This window comes from Orycteropus afer, unplaced genomic scaffold, assembly GCF_000298275.1.
Source record: "Orycteropus afer afer isolate SDZICR_OR568_19922 unplaced genomic scaffold, OryAfe1.0 scaffold00156, whole genome shotgun sequence".
Taxonomy (NCBI): Eukaryota; Metazoa; Chordata; class Mammalia; order Tubulidentata; family Orycteropodidae; genus Orycteropus; species Orycteropus afer.
The window spans coordinates 2,290,064-2,312,209 of record NW_006921743.1 but is presented as its reverse complement, the minus strand read 5'-3'; the positions used below and the strand labels follow the sequence as shown (position 1 = coordinate 2,312,209).

General features: G+C 40.1%; 1 protein-coding gene across 1 annotated transcript; it reads left to right on the top strand.

Moving 5' to 3' along the window:
* Positions 1 to 1,428: 1,428 nt before the first annotated feature.
* CD274 (CD274 molecule) lies at positions 1,429 to 18,079 on the top strand. The gene is made up of 6 exons (XM_042781722.1): positions 1,429 to 1,480; positions 2,313 to 2,654; positions 10,240 to 10,518; positions 15,874 to 15,984; positions 16,038 to 16,041; positions 17,971 to 18,079. The coding sequence occupies exons 1-6, from the start codon at positions 1,429 to 1,431 to the stop codon at positions 18,077 to 18,079; spliced, it is 897 nt and encodes a 298-aa protein (XP_042637656.1).
* The last annotated feature ends 4,067 nt before the right edge of the window (positions 18,080 to 22,146 follow it).

Below are 22,146 nucleotides of genomic sequence, written 5' to 3'. Positions count from 1 at the left end.
ATATTAGAGGCATTGATCTTCTGAGTTTATATGTATAAATTCATTGTCATTGAGTCGCTTCTGACTCATAATAACCCTATAGGGCAGACTAGAAGATCCCTGTAGGGATTCCAAGTCTTTAAGGTAGCAGGGCAGCTGGTGGGTTCGAACCTCTGACGTTTTGGTTAGCAGCCCAATGCTTTAACCATAGTGCCACCTGGTTTATTAATCATTTATGAGTTTTTGTATGTATATAGAATTTGGAGAGACACTGAAAGGGAAAACTGAAATTTCTTTTCAAAGTTTGTAAATATATGTAGAGCACAAAAGAGAAAAAGTATGTCAATAAATGAACAGATTGGTTGGAATACAGTAATGCAATCTTCTTTGTTTACTCCCTTCAAACTCAGTGCCATCAAGTCTATTCTCACTCATAGTGACTCCCCTTGGATTTCCAAGGCGACAAATCTTTATGGAAGCAGACTGCCTCATCTTCCTTCCATGAAGCAGTTGAGAGGCTCGAATCACCAGCCTTTTGATTAGCAGGCAAATGCCTTAACCAGTACCCCACCAGAGCTCCTTAGTTACTCCCATAGGTGAATGTAAGTTCCAAGAGGACAGTGGCTTTGTTCTTCTGTTCACTGCTTCATCCCCAGTGCCTAAAATAGTGCCTAGCACAGAGGGGGTGCTCAGTGGATAGTTGATGAATGACACTGTAGAATTTCAAGCAAAAAATGACAAAATGAACGGAATCTAGGCAGATATCTCTGGATGAGTAGCTGTACATCACTCACATTTTAGTATGGATTGGTTAAATCTAACTATTTCTCCTTCCAACTCTCCCTGAAAGAAGAATCAGTCTATTGAGGGAATAGGATTTGGAAGAGTGAGAAACAGGAGACATTGAAAGACAGGCAATTGGAGGGAACTGGTGAGGTTTGGGAGAGTGAAGTAGAAGGCTTGAACAGTCACAGAGGAGGATCAAGTAACCAGCTGCTAGGGAAGGATTGATGAAAAGGTGGGACAAATGAAAGTCAGATTCTCATAGGGTAGGGCTGGATTTCTTGATAGTTAACACTATAGAAAAAAAAAAACTTGGAATACTTTAAAGAATTTTGGTACAATATCCCCTTGGCTTCTTTTGAGTGTACAAGTTCCCCACCCCCGAGGGCTTATAATAAATTTTAAAATTCTTGCCATAGTAATGTTTATTTCACTTGGTTTATATAGCTCTGAGATATTAAATGAAGATGTTGAATTTAAAAATTCCCTGATGTATTGCCAAACTTACAAATCAGTCATTGGCCAGTTATCAGAAGTTAACATTTCAATTAAATTATCAGAAGTTATCATTTCAGTTAAAGCTGCCAAGTCCCATACCATCTTGGTGTTGAACTATTGAATGAACCAGTCATCTTCTGTTCTTCATAATCAGGTCATTACCGAAAGATGAGGATATTTAATGTCTTTACATTCATGACCTACAGTCATTTATTGAACGGTAAGATACTATTAGATACTATATTTTTAAAATATTTTAATCATGAGTTGAAAAGTAAAATAATCAAAATGGATGTAATATTTTTTATAGACAGAACATTTTAGTTTATCTTCTTTATTTCATAAACAAGTCAACCATGTCATTGTATGTAGGAATATAGACGAAGTGAAAGAAACAAAATTAATATGTTGTCTATTTCCCAGTGATAGCCATTGAAACTATTTAGGGAAATGTCCTACTGTGTGTTTGTATGTTTTAAACAAAGATCATTCTATCCATGTTACTTTGTGACCTGCTTTTCCCAATGAGTATATTCCAAGAGAGAATTTAAGCATTCAAGGAAAATGTCAGGGTCACACAGTACTGGCTTCAGCCTAAGGCCCTCCCTAAATCTCCATGTCCATGTACCTCTGGCCAGAGAACTGAAAAAGAGTTTAGGGAAGCAAGAGGAGAAGACTACTGGAATCTACCATTCAGTCTAGGTAGAAGGCAAATTCTGAGATGTCTGCATGAAGCAAAGTCTGCTTGGTCACCACTTAATATTTTTACAGTAATGTATGTTTATGAATTGTAGAATGATGACTCATTTAACTAATTCTATTCTAACTCAGGACTGAGAGATAGAGTCCCAAAACATGCTTCAAATCCACTGGATAAAAAATATATTTTAGGGACATAACATGATTACCACACAACTGACTAGATAAAGTGGTTTAAAATCCTGCACCCGTTTTGTAAATTTTTTGAGGACTACTCTGACTGAGTCAGATATGACTTGTCAGCAGTGAGTGAGTGACTCTGTCTTACAAAAATTGGTTTTCTTTCTTTGCAGCATTTACCGTCAGTGTTCCCAAGGACCTACATGTAGTAGAGTATGGCAGCAATGTGACAATGGAATGCACATTCCCAGTAGAAAAGCAATTAAACCTGGCTGTGTTAGTTGTCTACTGGGAAATGGGGGATAAGAAAATTATTCAGTTTGTGGATGGGGAGGAAGACCTGAAGGTGCAGCACAGCAGCTACAAGCAGAGGGCCTGGCTGCTGAAGGACCAGCTCTCCCTGGGCAAGGCCGCCCTTCAAATCACAGATGTGAAATTGCAGGATGCAGGGGTTTACTGCTGCCTGATCAGCTATGGTGGTGCCGACTACAAGCGGATTACTTTGAAAGTCACTGGTAAGAATTATAGATAAAGAGAGCTGGCTTTCATTAAAAAGATATTCCACATATTGAGAAATTTTTGTTCTTGGAACAGCCTTACTTTCTGGCAGAACAGCAGCAATCTGTTCGTTCATTATTTCACACACACACATCTAATGAACATTTCCTAACACCTTCTTTGACACCCAGTGGAACAAGTAAACAGCTGCTAACCGAAAGATTGGTGGTTAGTGTCCACCCAGAGGTGCCTCAGAAGAAAGGCCTGGTGATCTACTTCCAAACTATCGACTACTGAAAAGCACTGTGGAGCACAGTTCTGCTCTGACACACATGGGGTCAACATGAGGTGGAATCAACTTAGTAGCGGCTAGAGCATGGAAAAACAGAGCCAAACATGACAGAGCCATGTTCCATATACATTCAGTTTTCCTAAAAATAAATCACTAGTTTTAACTTTTTTATTATTACAAATGTAATACATATACTTGCACCTCGTTCAGATAACATGCTGTTGTCTTGTTGTATAGCATCAAGTTGATTCCAACTCATAGCAGCCCTCTAGGACAGAGCAGAACCACTCCATACGGCTTCCAAGGCTGTAATCTTTACGGAAGCAGGTTGCCAGATCTTTTCACCTGCTAGTTGGTTCAAACCAACAACCTTTCAGTTACAGCTGAATGCTTTAACCACTGCACCACCAGGGCTCCTTTCAGATATTGTGGAAGGGAACAAATGAAGTGAGAAAGTGTCCCTCCTCCATTTATCCTCATCTTTTGTGGTAGCCCAAAATAGTGACCACTGCTAGTATGTTCTTCCGGATATCTTTTTTTTATCCAACTGCTAATCTTTATTTGATTAAGTCTGCCAACTTGTCCCTTCCTTTGAAACTGCCTTTGTCAAAACCAAATAAATATATTAAACACAAACCCTATTGTGAGGTTCACATTCAAAAAAAACTTAGAAGTCAGTCCACAAAGGCAAACCTAATCAGACTAAGTAGAAAGGATCCCATTCTTCCTCAAGGATGGTGTAAGCTGTGCTCACTTGGCATGCATTCATCTTAAAAGTCTATACCAATGTCACCTTGGAGTGTTGAAGAGGAACTATAAGTGGCAATTCCTGGGAATTGGCCCACCAATATGTCATCAGGTTACTTGAGTTCAAAGTTTTGAGTTTCCACTTGCTAAGTATAGGAAAACACCTTAGCTGACCACCTCTGCTTTCACTGATAAGATTATAGAATTGAGAGCTGAAAGGAGCCCAAGCGTGGGCATCTAACCCAACTTTCCACCAAGAACAGAAATCCCCTGCACAGCATCCCCAAAGGATACACAGCCATCTTCTGCTTACAGACCTCCCACCCATCCTTGGGAGGCCCCCTTCCATAGCCTGGTGAAGTTACTTTCTGATATTGAGCTGCCTACCTTCACTCACCCCAGTTTTGGAATTATCTGCCTACTTCTTTCAGTTACATAATGATCTAATATTTGACTACAATGAAATCATTTCCCCTTGGTTTTTCTATTCATAGGCTAACTACCATCAATCTGAAGGCCAAAAAGATAAGTAGAAAAAGCTTACATTTATAATAAAAGGCTCTTCAATAATTATAAATTAAAAAACAAAATAAAATAGGGATTAAGGGAATTACATCCATTTTATGGTATATTACTCGGTCTCTGATTCTGGCTCAATTAATACTACTGTTGTCAAGAGTAGGTCACTTGTCTTGCGAAGTAGATTTAATTTTCATTATATTTTATGATATGTTCCAGAACAATGATACTTATGAAAGAAAGCTTGGAATGGGAGAGGGTTTATAGTTTCAACTTTTCCTTCAGTCCATTAGCAAAAACCAAACACCTTAGTCTATTCCAAGGCATTGAAGAAATTATCAAGCCTTAGCCCTATGAAGGGGAGCTCTGGTAGCATAGTGCCTAAGGCACTTGACTGCTAACCAGAAGGCTGGCGGTTCAAGCCCACCAGCCACTCCTCGAAGGAAGATGGGGCAATCTACTTCTATGATACTGCCTCAGCAACCCAAGGAGGGGTCGCTATGAGTCAGGTCCGACTCGACGGCATATAACAACAACAACAACAACAGCCCTATGAAGAGATGTTTAATTACTTGGCATTGCTGAATATGTGGAGGAGATGAAGAACTTAAGCCTGGCAGTCAGAAGGAAGGAAGCATAGAGTATAAGTTTCTCCTTCCAGAGAAGAGGCTTTCTTATCAGCCATCAGGGAATATGCAGGAACCTGAGCAGCTGTCCCCGTGGAAGGGTGTCCTTCCAGATCATTGCCAGTTGCTGTTGAGTCGATTCTGACTCATGGCAACCTCGTGTGTCAGAGGACAACTGTACTCTATAAGGTTTTCAGTTTATGATTTTTTGGAAGTAGATCACCAGGCCTTTCTTCTGAGGCACTCCTAGGTGAGTGTAAACCTCCATTTCAAATGTTTATACCACCTAGGGCCTCCACCAGGTCACTGTTGTTACTCGGTGCCATTGAGTTGATTCTGACTCAGTAACTCTATTGGACAGAGTAGAACTGCCCCATAGAGTTTTCTAGGCTTTACGGGAGCAGATCACTAAGTCTTTTTCCCACAGAGAGCGGATGGGTTCAAACTGCTGATCTTTTGGTTAGCAGCTGAGCATTTACATCTTCTGGCACTGTAATTATTCTAAGAGGCTCTTAAGAAGCAAAGCAGATAGATGACCAATGAGGTTTGAGGATCCAATTTGTTTGACCATTACATTTTGTAGTATAGATGAATAAATTGGCTTTCTGTTCTTTTCTTGAACCATCTTGCTGTCATTCACATCTACGGTAGCCTTGAGGGTTAAGTTGAGCTGACAGCTGCTGTCTAGACCTCCTGTATGGAAAGCTGTCCAGGATGCCTGGGGCACTGTCTCAGTGCAACTGAAGCTGAGTGGCCTGCTGCTCAAGGAGCAGCTTCATCGTTCAAAGAAGTAGAGCTCTTGAGTCCCTCATATGCAAATGATTTCATCTTAATGCTCTCAGACTTCCCTTCCCATCACTACAAATGTGTGATAACACAACTTCCCCCACGGGAGTTTACTCATCATGGGGTTTTAAGGGTGAAGCATTTCAAAACTGAAAGTGTTTAGTTTTGTTTTAACTCAACTGTGATAATCACTTTGGGTGTTATCGAACCTCATTGATTGCTGGTTCAAATACCAGACTCTCAGGTATGTGACTTTTAATTGAGAATGTTGATTTTCCTTGATAACTGAGTCTAATCACAGGAAAAATGAAATTCCCACTTACACCTTCAGGACCTTAAATGGGACCTTAAATATTTCTTGAGTGAATGAAACATTTCCCCAAATAGGATTAGCTGAAAATTTTTTAAATTTGAGCCAGTTTGGATATGATGTTATAATATCTGCATGTGAATTCATTTGTAAGACTATTCATAAGGAACTGTCAACACCTTCTAAAGAATACCACAAAAACAGAATAGGAAGCAGAGGAGTTATTGACATCATTGTGGTAGTAAAGTAGTGATTAGCACTTACATAGTCTTTACTGTGTTCCAGTAATATGTGCAAGCCCCAGGATTACTAGATCCAGAGCACTGTGCTAACACTGGTGAATCAACTGAAAAAAGGTCTTAAGAGTTTTAAAACCACTATACATTTTGATACAGAAGTACAAATACAGGTATTGTTGTTGTTGTTGTGTGCCGTTGAGTAGAACCCAACTCATAGCGACCCCTCCTTGGGTTTCCAAGGCAGTATCACTACGGAAGTAGATTGCTCAACCTTCCTTCTGAGGAGTGGCTGGTGGGTTTGAACTGCCAGCCTTCTGGTTAGCAGTCAAGTGCCTTAGGCACTGTGCCACCAGAGCTCCTAAAGAGGCGGCCCAGCTACCTGGCGGGGAGCGGCCGGTGGGTTTGCCAGCCTTGGGTGTGGCAGCTGACTGCCCGAGGCCCCGAGGCCATCCCCAGGGGCCATACAGGTATTAGAACATGGTTATTAAGGGTGCAGACTTCAGAGCCGCATAATGATTGGGTTTAGAAGCTGGCTCTGTTGCTTACTATCTGAGTAAATTCTGAAAATTAGTTAACTTCCCTGGGCCTCAGTTTCCTCATCCACAAAATGGGAAGAATAATACCACATTTCATTAGTTTAAAATGACATCTATTGAAGACATACTCAGTTTTCAGAGATAGTAAAATATGAAAAATATGCATCTTGGACATGAAGAAGTACCTACCTCATAGGGTCATTTTGAGAATTAAATGAATTAATATAGGCAAAATGTTTAGGACAGAGCCTGGAGCACATATTTTTGGTTACTACCCTATCAATAAAGCCCTTTAAAGTAATATATGTGTGCATGTAAGAATGTATGTATAATAATATTTATGTTTACATGTACATTGTTGTTGTTTGGCACAGTCAAGTTGATTTCCAACTCATAGAGACCCAATGTATCAGACTAGAACTGCCTCTTAGGGTTTGCATGGCTATAATCTTTAGGAGAGCAGATCACCAGGTCTTTCTCCCATAGAGTGGCTGTGTGGGTTCAAACTACCAACCTTTCAGTTAGCAGCCAAGCATTTAACCACTGCACCATCAGGCTCCTTTATATGTATATATAAGTTATAAAGAATGTACTTTCTAATATATAAGTTGTATCATATGAAATTGCCATTTTTAAAGGTCAAAAGAAGTTGAGTAACACCAATTTCATATAGACATTTCAATAGAAGTTTTAAAAGGATGAAAGAAAATGTAATAAACAACACTTTTAATGTCTTCCTGATTGTGATATTTTACTATCATTAGCTAATTTTTAAAAGCATTATATATTTTAGGGTGAAATTCATCATTGATGAAGGTAATAGCCTTGATAATTTTGAGGTTTTTTTAGCCACTATCTTGTCAGTTCCAGTCAGATAATTATTGTTTTTACCTCATAAAGTGAATAGTAAAAAGGGTTGCTTCTGCCATTTCCTTTTGGTTTGTGCTTGAATTATTAGTAGTATCTTCAATCCTCAGTTCCTTTGTAGGAAACTTTTTAATTCATTGTTTATTTTATAAGGTCAGCTTATCTAACATGAACTAACTCAAAAAAACTCATGGCCATTGAGTCCATTTGGATGCATAGAGACCCCCCATTGGGTTTCAGAGGCAGTAAATCTTTATGGGAGTAGATTCCCCCATCTTCATTCTGGTAGGTTTGAACCATCAAACTCCTGGTTAGCAGTCAAATGCCTTACGCACTGTTCTACCAGAACTCCTCACATGAACTAAGGGCATCTAAAAATCTGTGAACCCAAAGCAAGTCACCATTCTCCCTGTGGTGTTCTAAAACTGTCCCTTTCCCCTAAGACCCTTGTGAAGTCCACAAAGTAAGGCCCAATGTGAATCAGCCAAGCTTGTAAAGCTTAAATCCTTTCTTAATTGTTGAGGTAAAGATACATGTAAATGGAAGTTCCAATATTTTCTTCCTACTTCTCAATGCATATATCCCAGTTTGAAAACTAAAATAGTATAAATTTAATTCATTTGGCATGAAAACACCCATTCACTGGCCCCGTAGAAGTACCATATATATACATGTTCCTAGATATGAAACAACATTCTCCTTTTTTCTTTTTCCATTAGAAATACTAGAAGAGTAAAAAAAGCAAACATTTTACTGTAGACAAGGGATTTAGGTTTGAAAATTTACTTACCCAGAAATCAAACTATGTATACTACACTCCATGGACTAACATTATTTCATGAAGTGTAATCAAGATTGGGTGATCTACTTCCATAGAGATACTGCCTCAGAAACCCAAGGAAGAGTCACTATGAGTCAGATTCAACTCGACGGCAATGAGTTTGTTTTGGTTTTTTAATCAATGGATTAGTTCTCTTAAAAGACTCTTAAACACGACAGATGCAAGATTGAGAACTCCATTGCCCATAAGAACCATTATTTGTGTGTTTTGAAATCATAATTACGTTGATTTCCAGGGCTTCCAGTAGTGATTTCATTGACTTGAGACCACCAAAACATCATATCATAATTTTCTTTTTGTTTGATCTTGGATGCTATTAAATCTCTGAATTTACAGTATCATATCACAGAGTTATGTCTTCAGTAAATGAATGGAGAATTAAGACTCTAGGAGGTCTACTAGTTACACTGAAGTATTAACTGTAAAATAAAGATTGTTGTTGTTGTTGTTGTGTGCTGTCGAGTCGGCCCCGACTCATAGCCGAGGCAGTATCACTACGGAAGTAGATTGCCCAACCTTCCTTCCAAGGAGTGGCTGGTGGGTTTGAACCGCCAGCCTTCTGGTTAGCAGTTAAGTGCCTTAGGCACTAGCTACCAGAGCTCATAAAATAAAGGTTATGTAACAGAATAGAAACATATTAACATTCTTGAAACAATAAACATGAATAAAGAACTTAAGCTGTGTAAATGCACTGACTAACATGCTAGAACAGTTAGCAAACTGAGTATCTTAATCCTGAAAGGGACCCAAACCAATAATCTAAAATTTATAAAAATTTCTTCCTTGAGTATACTAATCATTTAAATGATTTATTAACATACCCAGCATAAAGAACTTTTTAAAATAAGTTTATGATATGGTATCCCAAATGGGATCCTGGAATAGAGACATTAGGGACATTAGGAAAAACTAGTGAAATCAGGAGCTCTGGTAGCATAGTGCCGAAGGCATTTGACTGCTAACAAGAAGACTGGTGGTTCAAACCTACCAGCCACTCCTCAGAAGGAAGGTTGGGCGATCTACTTCTGCAGTGATACCGCCTTGGAAACCAAAGGAGGTGTCACTATGAGTCAGGGCCGACTTGATGGCACATAACAACAATAACAAAATCAAAAGTGTGGAGTTCAGTTAAGTCATGTACTAATGTTGGCTTCTTTGTTATGATAAATGTACCACAATAATGTAAGGTGTTAACAATTGGGAAAACTGGGTAAGAGATTCAGAAAGTAGGGCCTATCTTTACAACTTTTCTGTAACACTAATATTTCATTTTAAAAAGTATCATCCAAGCAAATGTATCAATTTTTATAAATGACACAGTATGAATTTTCATGCCTAATTTCAGATCATTGACTACAAGTTGAAGAATAAAATGGCATATCAAAATCCAATTTTTTTTAATTAAACTAAGAAAACAGTCCTTGGAAGCTGGAAAGGTTCATGTTTAAGAAAACAATTTTGCAACAACAAAAAGCAAGTACCCTGGAATGACTTTAAGAAAAAAATGTGTAAGCCTTGTTTAAAAACTATAAAAGTTGACTGGGAAGTATACAAAGGCTTGAATGTATGAGAAGACATATTTTATATTTGAATAGAAAGACTACTGGTTTAAAGTTAATCTATGCATTTGTTTAGAGCACAATAAAAATACAGGATTTGTAGCTGTTCTTGAAGCCCAAGTTGGATAGAAGGATTGAGCAGAGCTGAAAGGGTTTCCCACTACTGAGACAGCTACACATCAAGCTCATTGCTAGTTTGGATTAATACTCTTCCTAATGTAGACAACACCAAGTTACATGTGCTAAGTGGAAACCCTGACTTCTCTTTGCTCACATCTAGCTCCATATCGCAAAATCAACCAAAGAATTTCTGTGGATCCAGTCACCTCAGAACATGAACTAACATGTCAGGCCGAGGGTTACCCTGAGGCTGAGGTCATCTGGACCAGCAGTGACCACCAAGTCCTGAGAGGCAAGACCACCATCACCAAGGGAAAGGAGGAGTTTTTCAATGTGACCAGCACACTGAGAATTAACACAACAGCCAATGAGATCTTCTACTGCACTTTTCGAAGACAAGGCCCCCAGGAGAACAGTACAGCTGAGTTGGTCATCCCAGGTAACATTCTGAATATCACAGTTAAAATGCACCTAGCCCTGTGCCCTAGCATCTAGCACAGTGCCTACTCATCATAGGCATTCAGTGTTTGCTGAATGAATGAATTAAAAACATGATATTTACAAAATGCATCTTGCTTCCCCCACCTACCTTCATCCATTTAATATTGCTGTGTAATAAGCATTTAGCATATATTCACTGATGGAGCCCTGGTGGTGCAGTGGTTAAACTTGTGGCTGCTAACCAAAAAGATCAGTGGTTGGAACTCACCAGCCGTTGTGTGGGAGAAAGATGTGGCAGTCTGTTCCCATCAAGATTGCGGCCTTAAAAACCCTATGGGGCAGTGAGTCAGAAGGGGTTTAAATATTCATTGAGTATGCTTTACATATCAGGTACAGTAAAACCTGCAAAAGCCAGATTCTATATAAGTCAGAAACCCATCAAAGAAGGAAAACTCAAACATTTCCCACCAAAACAAGCAATAAAATATTAATAAGACTGCATCCTATGAAAAGCAGAAAATTTGCAAGACCCAGAAAAACAATGCAGTCCAGTTGAGTTCCAGCTCTCACAGGTTTTACTGTATTGTTAGGCATGTACTGTAGTGGATAAACCATTTGGCTGCTAGCCAAAAGGCTGGTGGTTCAAACCCACCAGTTACTCTGAAGAAGAACAATGCGGCAATGTGCTTCCATAAAGACTTACAGCCTTGGAAACTCAATGGGGTCACTATGAGTTGGAATCAACTCAATGACAGTGAGTTTGGTCTGGTTTGGTGGGTTTGGTGGGCTCATACAAGAATAAGTCACAGTTCACACTCCCCAGGAAACAAAAGAAAACAGCTGATTCCAGTTGCATGTAAGAAGTGCTCTTGGAGTTGGGGGAGCGCCTGAGAGGAATACACCACTAGGGTCACCTTTCAGGCATCTAAATCCTAGTCCACTGGAGCTTCTCCTCTCTTTCCAGGGCTTCTGCGGCAGGATGCCAGGGCTTCAGACCAACCCCAAACTGTTCAGTCATGGTTGAAGTAACAAAGGCAGCACATGCACTGCTTAACAACCAGATCTCTTACAGGTCAGATTTTGACCCAAGTAGGAAACAGGGAGTAGTGCCCCCTCAAAGATGGCAGCCACCACATATTCAAAGCAGCTCAGTCGGCCACCATTTCAAGCAGGGTGCTGCTATCTGTTTCCTAAAAGCCCCAAAAAACAAACCCACTGCCACCGAGTTGATTCCAGCTCATAGAAAAAGACAGCATATAACTGCCCCATAGGGTTTCCAAGGCTATAAATCTTTACAGAAGCAGACAGCCTCATCTTTCTCCTATGGAGAGGCTGGTGAATTTCAACTGCGGGCCCTTTGGTTAGCAGCTGAATACTTTAGCCGGTGTGCTACCTGTTTCCTACATGGTCAAAATCTGACCTACAGGAGATTTGGTTGCCATGTAGTTCGTACACTGCCCATTTCAAACTGATTCAAACCTCTGCAGGAAACAAATCCGCCTCCCTATGGTAGCCTCGGAAGGAAGGTTGGGCAATCCTACTTCCGTAGTGATACTGCCTCGGAAACCCAAGGAGGGGTTGCTATGAGTCGGGGCCGACTCCACAGCATATAACAACAACAACAACATGGTAGCCTGTGGCTTTCCAACTCATCTCAACCTGCCAATGGCTAAATTATCAGGCTGTGTCCCTGGGCAGGTGATCAGACTTCTGTGTGCTTCTCTTCCCCTAGACCAAAACCAAACACACTGCCGCCGAGTCAGACCTGACTTATAGCGAGTCCTTGGGTTTCCGAGGTAGTATCATTATGGAAGTAGATTGCCCAACCTTCCTTCTGAGGAGTGGCTGGTGGGTTTGAACCACCAGCGTTCTGGTTAGCAGTCAAATGCCTTAGGCACTACGCCACCAGAGCTCCCCCTGCAGGATTATTATTACCTATTGGACAAGGAATAAAATGAGCTGTAGTGTGTAAAGATGATTTGGGACACTTGTCTGTACAGATCCAGCTGTTTCTTATCTCACTATTCTACAGAACTGGGTAGGTCAGGAGACAGAGTCTCATGAGAGGCTCAGCTGTTAGAGAGAGGGTAGGTGCAATGTTTCATTTAACCCTAGTGGTGTTCTGAAGAAAAACACTTCTTATCACCCCTCCCCCCAGTAGATGTTGACAGAAATCTCGTGGTACTTCAGGGAAAAGCAATTTAAAAATTAGGTAGAAAAGTCACCCAGTAGCAAAAGACAATCACAGACTGGTCCTGGAGGCAACAAAAGCAAAAGTAGTTTAGAAAATTAAGGAGATGCCCTTACTGCACTGGCCTTTGACGAAAGCTCTGTTAGCATGTTCCTGGCATTTAAAAGGAGACCCTGGATGGTGCAAACAGTTAACATGCTCAGCTGCTAACCCAAAGGTTGTGGTTGGAGTCTCCCTAGAGGCAGCTCAGAAGAGCCTGGATATCTACTTCTGAAAACTCAGCCATTGAAAACCCTGTGGAGCACAGCACTGCTGTGACACACATGGGCTCGCCATAGGTCAGTGTCAACTTCATGGCAGTTGTTTTTTGGGGTTTTTATTGGCCATTTAAAATCTGTTTTATGACAACTTACTTGCAGGACAACCAGAGTAACTCACCTAACTGTTTTGTTTCCTCATCTGTAAATTGGGGATTTTTTTAGTCTCTGGTGTGTTGTTCTTAGCTGCCTTTGAGTCAGCCCAATCCAGGATGACCCCATGTACAATGAAACAAAACTCTGCCTGGTCCTGCACCTTCCCTCTGACCATTTGCAATGAGACCACTGTGATCCATAGGGTTTTCATTGGCTGGGTTTCAGAAGTAGGTCACCGGGCTTTATTTCCTAGTCCATCTTAGTCTGGAAGCTCTGCTGAAACCTGGTCAGCATCACAGCAACACAGCAGCCCCCACTGACATGGGTGGCGGCTGCACATGAGGCACACTGGCTGGGATTCAAACCCAGGCAAGAATTCTACCACTGAACCACCATCGCCACACTAACGCATGAAGTTGTTTTGAGACTCAAAATGTATATGAACAGGCTTTGTATACTATAAACTGCTAGATAAAGGCAAGCTACTATTGTGATTTTAAACTTGAGTTATGTGGGTAGGGGTCATGGGTTTCAGTTCCTAGTGGAGCCACAGGAGCTGACTGATAGTGAGAGGTGAAAGCTGTCTTTGAGCTTCCATAAGCCACAGGGTCCCTTCCTGCCTGGAGCCCCAGAGAGGCTGGCGAGAAGTGCCAATGACTGAATGTTCCAAAATGTCCAAACTGCAGAGAAGGAAAGGATGGCACTGGTCCTCAATCATTGCTGCTAATGTGGGAGGAAGAGGAGCTCTGGTGGTGTAGTGATTAAAAGCATTCAGCTGCTAACCAAATGGTCAGTGGTTCAAACCCACCAACCACTCTATAGGAGAAAGATGAAGAGTCTGTTTCTATAAGACTAACAGCCTTGAAGGAAACCCTTTGGGGCAGTTCCATTCTGCCCAAAAGGGTCACTATGAGTCAAAATTGACTGGATGGCAGTGGATTTTATGTGGGCAGTAGGAGGTTGCTGGCAGTACCTGGTGGCCTTCCACATCCCACTTTGGGCCATCTTTGCCTGTGCAGTAGGCTGGTAGCTTCTATACTGAAGAATGCAAAAGGAAGTGAAGTAATCGAGGCTGCCTTTAGTATTGAGTGAGTAGTCATTCCCTGTGATCCTATGTTGTGCACTTTACAAATATTAGCCTCCCAGTAAATTTATTATGATTTCTTTTTGTATGGTGGGAGTGGTTAAGGGAGTTGCCCAAGAGTGAAAGCTGGCTCAAAGGCTGCAGAGTTCAACCCCTGGTCCATCTGTCCAAAGTCATAAGATATAGACAACAAAGGCAAATATTAGTACAGGTACAACACTACATTACCACTAACAACAAACACCAGGCTACAGATAAATGTACAGACAGATGAGAAGATCACGTGGGGGTGGCAAACAGGAATATACCCTAGACCAAAGATAGATTTGGCTGAAGATAATCTTACACTTGTGCTATAAAATTAGCCACATACATTACAGAAGCAGCAGAAGACAGAGTTGGAGTAACTGCTCAGAGACACCTAAACACTTTGAGAGGATCACTGGGCCTGCGGACTCAGAACCATAGTCTCAGGGAATGTCATGCTCAGCTGGCACAACATAATACATAAAAATCTTGTTCTATAACCTACTTTGATGAGTTGCAACTAGGGTCTTAAAAGCTTTCGAGCAGCCATCTAAGATGCAACTATTGCTCTCTTCTCATCTGAATCAAAGAGTGAAGGAAATCAAAGGCATCTGGAAACAATTAGTCCAAGGATAAGATGGACCACGAGGACCTCAGCCTTCATGACCCTGAGACCAGAACTAGATGGTGCCTAGCCACCAATGCCAACCACTCAGAAAGGGATCAAAACTGGAGATCCTGAATAGAGTCAGAGGGAAAATGTTGAACAAAATTCAAAAACACAAAAATGACCAGAATTACTGGTCAGATAAGAGTATGGTGGAAGCCCCGAGACTATGGCCCTGTGTTACTCTTCAGGCCTAGAAATGGACTCAATCCCGTGGATTGGCTCTCAGCCCAACAGTAGGAAGACCTACATGTAGGACATCTACCCCAGGGCGATGCACCCATCCACTCTAGGGAGATGTACCCCTTAAATCAATCAGCCATGAGACACCAGAGGAACAGCATTCACATAGAGGCAAAGCTGGACAGACAGGAATGCATAGTTAAGAAGGGCACAGGGAGGGGTAGTCACAGGGATGGGAGGAGAGGAGAGTTTTTTTATGGTTGGGGAATGGGAATCGAGGCATGAAATCAAATGTGCATGGACTGTTGAATGTAAAACAAATTTGCTTTGTAAACTTGCACCCAAAGCACAATAAAATTTAAAAAAAAAAAAAAAAAAAGAAGTCTGTGCTTCTTCCACTTGTCCATGCTGCTTCCCTTCTCTTACCAGAGGTATCTCCCTGTGGCAGCACTTGCTGGTCAGGAACTTCTAGAATTTAAGGAAATTAACCTAAAGCTAAATTAAATTAGGAGTTCTGGTGGCATAGTACCTAAGACATTTGACTGCTAACCAGAAGGTTGGGGGTTCAAACCCACCAGCCACTCCTCAGAAGGGCAGTCTACTTCGGTAGTGATATCACCTCGGAAACCCGTATCCGACTCAACAGCAGTGAGTTTGGTTTGGTTTTTGAACTAAATTAGATCTCAAGGATGATAACTCCTCCAGCCCTTATGAAAATTTTATCTTTGATCCCCTGATCCCCACCCATCAACATTCTGTTTTTAGTTTCTCTTGGTTTTGTTTTTCAGAATCACCTAGTGGATCTCCACCAAATGAGAGAACACACTTGATACTTCTGGGAGCCCTCCTGTTGTTCCTTGGTGTTGTGCTGATAGTCTTCTTCTGTCTAAAAAGAGATGGTATTGCATTTATCGCAGTGCTCTCCATGGCGGGTGGTGTGGAAGTATATGAGGGAGGTCTTGCTATAGTCATAATAGCTTTTAGTAGGAGTCAGAGATGCTAAATATCCTGCAGTGTGCAGGAGAGTCCCACACAGCAGAGGCCCATCCTACCTAAAATGCCAGTAGGGCCTCCACTGAGAAACAATGATTTATAATCCTGGTGGCTCAATGGTTATGTGTTCCACTGCTAACTTAAAGGTCAGTGGTTCAAACGCACCACCCACTCCATGGGAGGAAAGACCTGGTGATCTGCTCCTGTAAAAATGTCAGCCTTGGAAACCCTATGAGGCAGTTCTGCTCTGTCCTACAGGGTTGGTATGAGAAGGAATCTAATCAATGGCACCCAACAACAACAGCCTTCCATTCCAGGGCCAGCTTTCAAGTAAGCAAAGTGGATTCTAGCCATTCTTCTTTGTGCAACCATGTGCCACCTAATCCTCCAGGTCTGCTCATTCCACCCTCTTGCAACATCACATAATGGAGGGGTGGGCAGTGAGCACCTGTAGTAGCATTTCCAAGGGGTGCAGGGTGGCACAGTGGCACTTCACTGTTCAACAGCAGTTATAATGGAGCTGAGCAGGACTGCTGGAGGAAGAGCAAGTGTTCAGGGTGAGAGGAGAATGGGAGTGCCTGGAGGTGAAGTCAATCCAATATCGTAGTTTCTCTTCATCGGCAAATAAGCACAGACTTATCGAAGAGAAAGAGCTGAAATGCCTGTCAGTCTCAATTCCCTTTGAGTCATGCATTAGTTGCAACATTATACTGAGCTAGTTTCTGGATACCCTAAGTAATAGAAATAATCCCTCTGTGATATTTTTACCACAATATCTTACAAGAGTTCTGGTAGAGGGTGTTAAATATATTTTTAAATAATTTACATATATTTATTTCTCTACTTACCCATTGGAACAATTAAAATCGAGGAAAATGAGTATATCCAAATAATTTCCTACCATGTTAAGATGATTCAGAATAAACATTTCCCCCAGTACTTTGAGAAGTGTATCAAGGCATCTAATGATGGCCTGCTTATAGACGGCTGACATCATATAGGGAAGTACAGAATGGAAGGGAATTCCAATAGTCTTTGAGAAATTCCCCACAGCTTTCTCAGAGGGGAGTGAATTTGGGAAAATGGTGGTGGAACTGAGCTGTTTCTAAAGAACAGGTTCGGAACAGAATTGAGACATTCAACCAGAATATAAGAATCAAATTTCAGTGACAGGAAGATCCTAATGTAGAGCTGACTTGTAAAAGAAAATATTGTTACCAACTTGCATTTTGAATATTTCTCTGTGAATAATAATTAGTTGGCTAAATGACTAGAAAACAAATGGATAATAAAGTACCTCTGAATACAGTTCATCTCTGAGGGAAGGGTAGAAAAAAAAAGTATATAAACGTAGTCCCCAACTTACAGCAGGGTTTCATTTTGACAATACTGTCATAAGGAGTTCTGATGTAAGTCAAATACCTTTTTATTTTATTTTTTTTTAGTTTTCATTATTATTGCCTTTGATTATCAGTATCTTTATCAATCCAAACTTTATTTGTCTTTGGGGTTGGGAACATTATATATAAACTTACAGATACGATGACATTACCAAATTATGCACTGCAACATTGCGTGTAGTATATTACTAACCTATAAGATGTACCGAAAAAAGAAAAAAACATATTGGCATAGTCTGGTTTGTCATAACTCAAAAACGTCATAAATCGGGGACTAACTTACTCCAAAAGGAAATCTAGGAGGGAGTGCCATCAAATCTCTTATACTGTTGAAATAAACTTGAGGGCTGGGACTCAGGGAATAAAGTCCACTAGACTTCCTAGGGATTTGAAAAATGTTTCACAGGAATCAGAAATTTAAACTGGAGTTCTTGTGTAGGATGTAGAGTAATACTTCACAGAAATTAAAATTATTTCTTTTTCTCAAACAAGAATGATGGCCATAGAAGAAGGTGGCATCCCAGATGTGAATTCAAAGAAACAAAATTATATGCATATCAGAAGGGAAGGAGAAGTTAAAGAAAAGGAAACAAAAATTTAAAGCAATAGACAAGGAGAAATTTATGAACCATAATCTCTCCTCCTTGTAAAGAGTGCTGGTGTGGGAACTGCTGACTTCTCTGTGCCTCACACTCTAATTAAGAACTCCTCTCACAGGCTGAGGCAATTTAGGGAGAGCTCTGAGAGTGAGCAGTTGTGTCGGGGAGTGAGTACTGGGGAGATAGAGGAAGTGGTTTCTCTCTGCTAAGCTTGCATTGCTCTGCATCCCAACTTCTCCTTGCAACAGGAGACCAAGTTGACTTATGTGGATGGAAAGTGAATGAATGATAAATAGTAGCTGTGTGTCGGGCACTGTGACAGTGCTTTGTGTGCATTATTTCATTTAATCCATCCTCCTCCCAAAAAGTTCAAGAGATAAATACTAGAATTATCCCCATTTTATAGTAAAGAAAACAGAGGGTCAAAATGATCATGAAAATCACCAGAGACACAACAACTGGTAAATAATGAAAGTCAGGCTTTGGGGACCCATTAGCCTGATTTTAGAATAAGAACCCATGTGCTTAACTAAATCCTCTTGCCACAAATATCTACATGTAAAAAGGGACTGAAGAACCTCACCTAATTGACTAAACCAAGAAGAAAGTTATATTAAGGTTTTCAATTTTTTTTTTTTTTTACAACAGAGTTCTATTTTAATAAATGATTTATGATTTTCAGAGAAGGAAAACTGGTATATTTCAAGAAATTTCTTTTTATACTTCCATCAGCAGTGTATGAGAGTCCCAAAGTCTCCTCTACATCCTCACCAGCATTTGTTATTTTCTGTCTTGTTGAACTTTGTCATTAGTGCTAGGGTGAGATGCAATCTCATTGTGGTTTTGATTTGCATCTCTCTGATGGCTAATGGTCATGAGCCTTTCTTCAGGTATTTGCTGGCTGCCAGAATATCCTCTTTGGTGAAGCATCTACTCATGTCTTCTGCTCATTTTTTTTATTGGATTGTTAATCTTTTTGTTGTTGAAGTGTTGGAGTTTTCTATAAATTTTAGAGATAAGTCCCTTGTCAGATATATTGTTGCCAAATATTTTTTTTACCAATCTGTAGGTTCTTTTTTTTTTTACTCTTTTGGCAGTGTACTTATTGACAAATATGAATTTGTTGCTGTCATTCTGTTATGTGCTTTTCAATAGTGTTGCTAATTTCTTTTGTTCCATATAATTTTCTGTGTTGAGCTCATTTTGTTTATGAATTGTATTATCACTTCCTTCTTAGCTATTATTTTAGTGTTTGCTAAATATTTGTGCTGGTCTTTTTTATTTTGATGTGAAGGTGTATCATTTTTCTTTGAGGTTACCCTGTGATTTATAATTTTCTTCCCAAGTTTAGAACAGTCCGTTCTATCTTGCAGTTGTCTTGACTTCCCTACCATTTAGAAGTTCTGTAACTACACAGTTTTTTCCCTCTTGTTGGTTTGTAGTTGTCCTCATTTGCCAATTGATGTCTCTAGCTCCCTGTTTACAATCCTGTAGACTTATTTACTTTGGATCCTTCTATAACTGGCTTGGTTTCTGGGTTGTGTCACCATGTGTGTTAACGGTCAGTTATTGTTTGCTATTGTTGGTTCTCTGTCCAAAGGACTCCCCTTAGCATCTCTTGTAAGATTGGTCTGGTTTTAACAAATTACCTTAATTTCTGCTTATCTGGAAATCACCTAATTTCACCACCATATTTGAGGGATAATTTTGCTGGGTATAAAATTCTTGGTTGGAGATTTTTCTCTTCAGGGTTTTATATATAATCCCTTTGTCCTCTCACCTCCATGGTTTCTGCCAAGAAGTCTGAGCTTAGTCTTATTGTTTGTGCCTTGTAACTTTTCGTTTTTACCATGCTGCTTTCAGGATTATTTCTTTGTCTTTGGTTTTGGTGAGTTTGATGATGATATGTATTGGTGATTTTCTTTTGGGGTCTATCCTGTTTGGGGTTCATTGACTTCTTCAATTAATATATTCTTATCTTTCATCATACCAGGGAAATTCTCTTCCAACAAATCTCTGACAATTTTCTCTATGGTTTTATTTGTCTCTTCCTGTTCTGGAATTCTGATTACATATAGGTTATTCCTTTTGATAGTATCCCACATGATTCTTAGGCTTTCTTCATTTTGTTTTGATCTTTTTTCTGATTGAGCCCTTTCCAAAAAAGTATTGAGGTATTTGTCATCAATCTCACTAATTCTGTCTTCCATTGATTCAGTTCTACCCCCTTTGCCCATTCAATGTGTTATCTATTTCCAAAAATGTAGTATTAATCTTGCTGATTTCTATCTGTAGATTTGTATCATTTCTAATTTTTCATTTATTTTGTCATTTTGTTCTTCTTTTGTCTTTGAACTTGTTCTAGGGTTTTGGCTGTGTTCTCCTCAATTTTGTCAGTACTTTCCTTGATCTGTCTCTCAATCCATTGAAAGTACCTAAATATTCTTTTGAATTCCTTATCAGGGAGATCCAGTGCTGCTTCTTTCTCAGGGATATGTTCTGAGTCTGTATGCTGGTCCCTTGTTCCTACAGCTTTATCTTGCTTATTTATGTGGCCTGTGATGCTCTGTTGTCTCCAAGACATTGTGACATTTTTGGGTTTATATTTAATTAGTGATTGTATGTTGAAATGACTTGCCCACAATTTTTTTTTTTTTTGTCTTATCTTCATAAACAGCGTATTATACTTCTCTCTTCCCTAGTTGGCAGCACTTATGCACTTGACACCTGTCTCCTTTCCCATTGTCAGTCTCTCATATGTCCCTGACATCCTTGGCAAACAGAACCTATTCTTAGGTCCCTGGAATCCAAATAAGAAGTCTGTCACTTTAAATGTCCAAAATGGTCACTGCTTGTAAACATTCAAAATGGCTGCACCCTTGGTCACTTTAAATATCCACAATAGCCACCACTTGTAAACAGTCAAACTGGCTGGACCATCTGGACAGCCGAAAGTCCACAGCTCAAATTATCTCCCTCCTTGCTGTTTCCCAGAACAGTTGTCCCTGCAGCCCATGGCAACCAGGGCTGATCTTTAGGTCAATTCTCAGGTTCCAAAACCCTTGGAAATATTCAGGGTCTTGATGCCATCAGAGTAGCTGACAGTCTACAGCTCTGTCCATCTCTGTACTCACTGTTTTCATTCAGATTTTTCAAGTAGTTGGTGCCTAATCCACTTCTTTATACTTCCTTTGAAAGGTCAGGGCTCCAGGATTATCTTCTGTATCTCTGTCCATTGATTTCTCTTTTCTTTGTTGAAGAGGGTCTGTGTAGCTTGTCTGCCTATTTCACCATCCTACCAGAAGTCTTGTTCATATTTTTCAGCATTTTCAAATTTTCAAAGTGTAGTTAGAAACCAAAAACTTAACAAAAGAGCCCAAGTTTAAAGGTCTCCAATTAACTTGGACAAGCTCAGCAGATTTTGTTATGTGGTATATAGCACACAACTACTATTTATCATTCAGTTGTAAAGCTAATTAACAAATGTTGCCAGACTTATCTATTGTTATTGTTACAGTGGCATTTAGTAGCCAGAATCAAAGATAGTGAACAACCATCATGATCTGCATTGGTCTTGGGATTTCCCAAGATGCAGGACTTTGAGTTTTAAACTGAGGACAATTCTGGGCACACTAGGACAGTTGATCACTTAATGTCATGTAAAGGTAATTATCCTGCATATAAACTATTTCTTCCTCTTATTACAAGTTTTTATATCATCTAGAATATTGAATTGTGCTTCTCTTTTGATCTTTTTTGTTATTTTTTCCCCCAGACTTCCCTTCCATGAAATTCATATACTTTTCTCTCACTCTCCAGAGACAACATCTGAGGAGACATAACCTAGCCCTGAAACTTCTCATTTTAAAGCAAGCCTTCTCCACAAGTGGCTTGGGAGCTCATCTAGGCTCAGCACGACCAGGAATTGATGGGGCAGCAGGCTGCAGATGGTGTAGGACTTGGAAGGCCCAGGCACTGCAAATAGAACCTGCGGAGAGAAGAGAAAAGAGAAAGATGGAGGAAAAATATAGCCAGGTACTCCAAAAAGACTGGAAGACCCATCAGCACA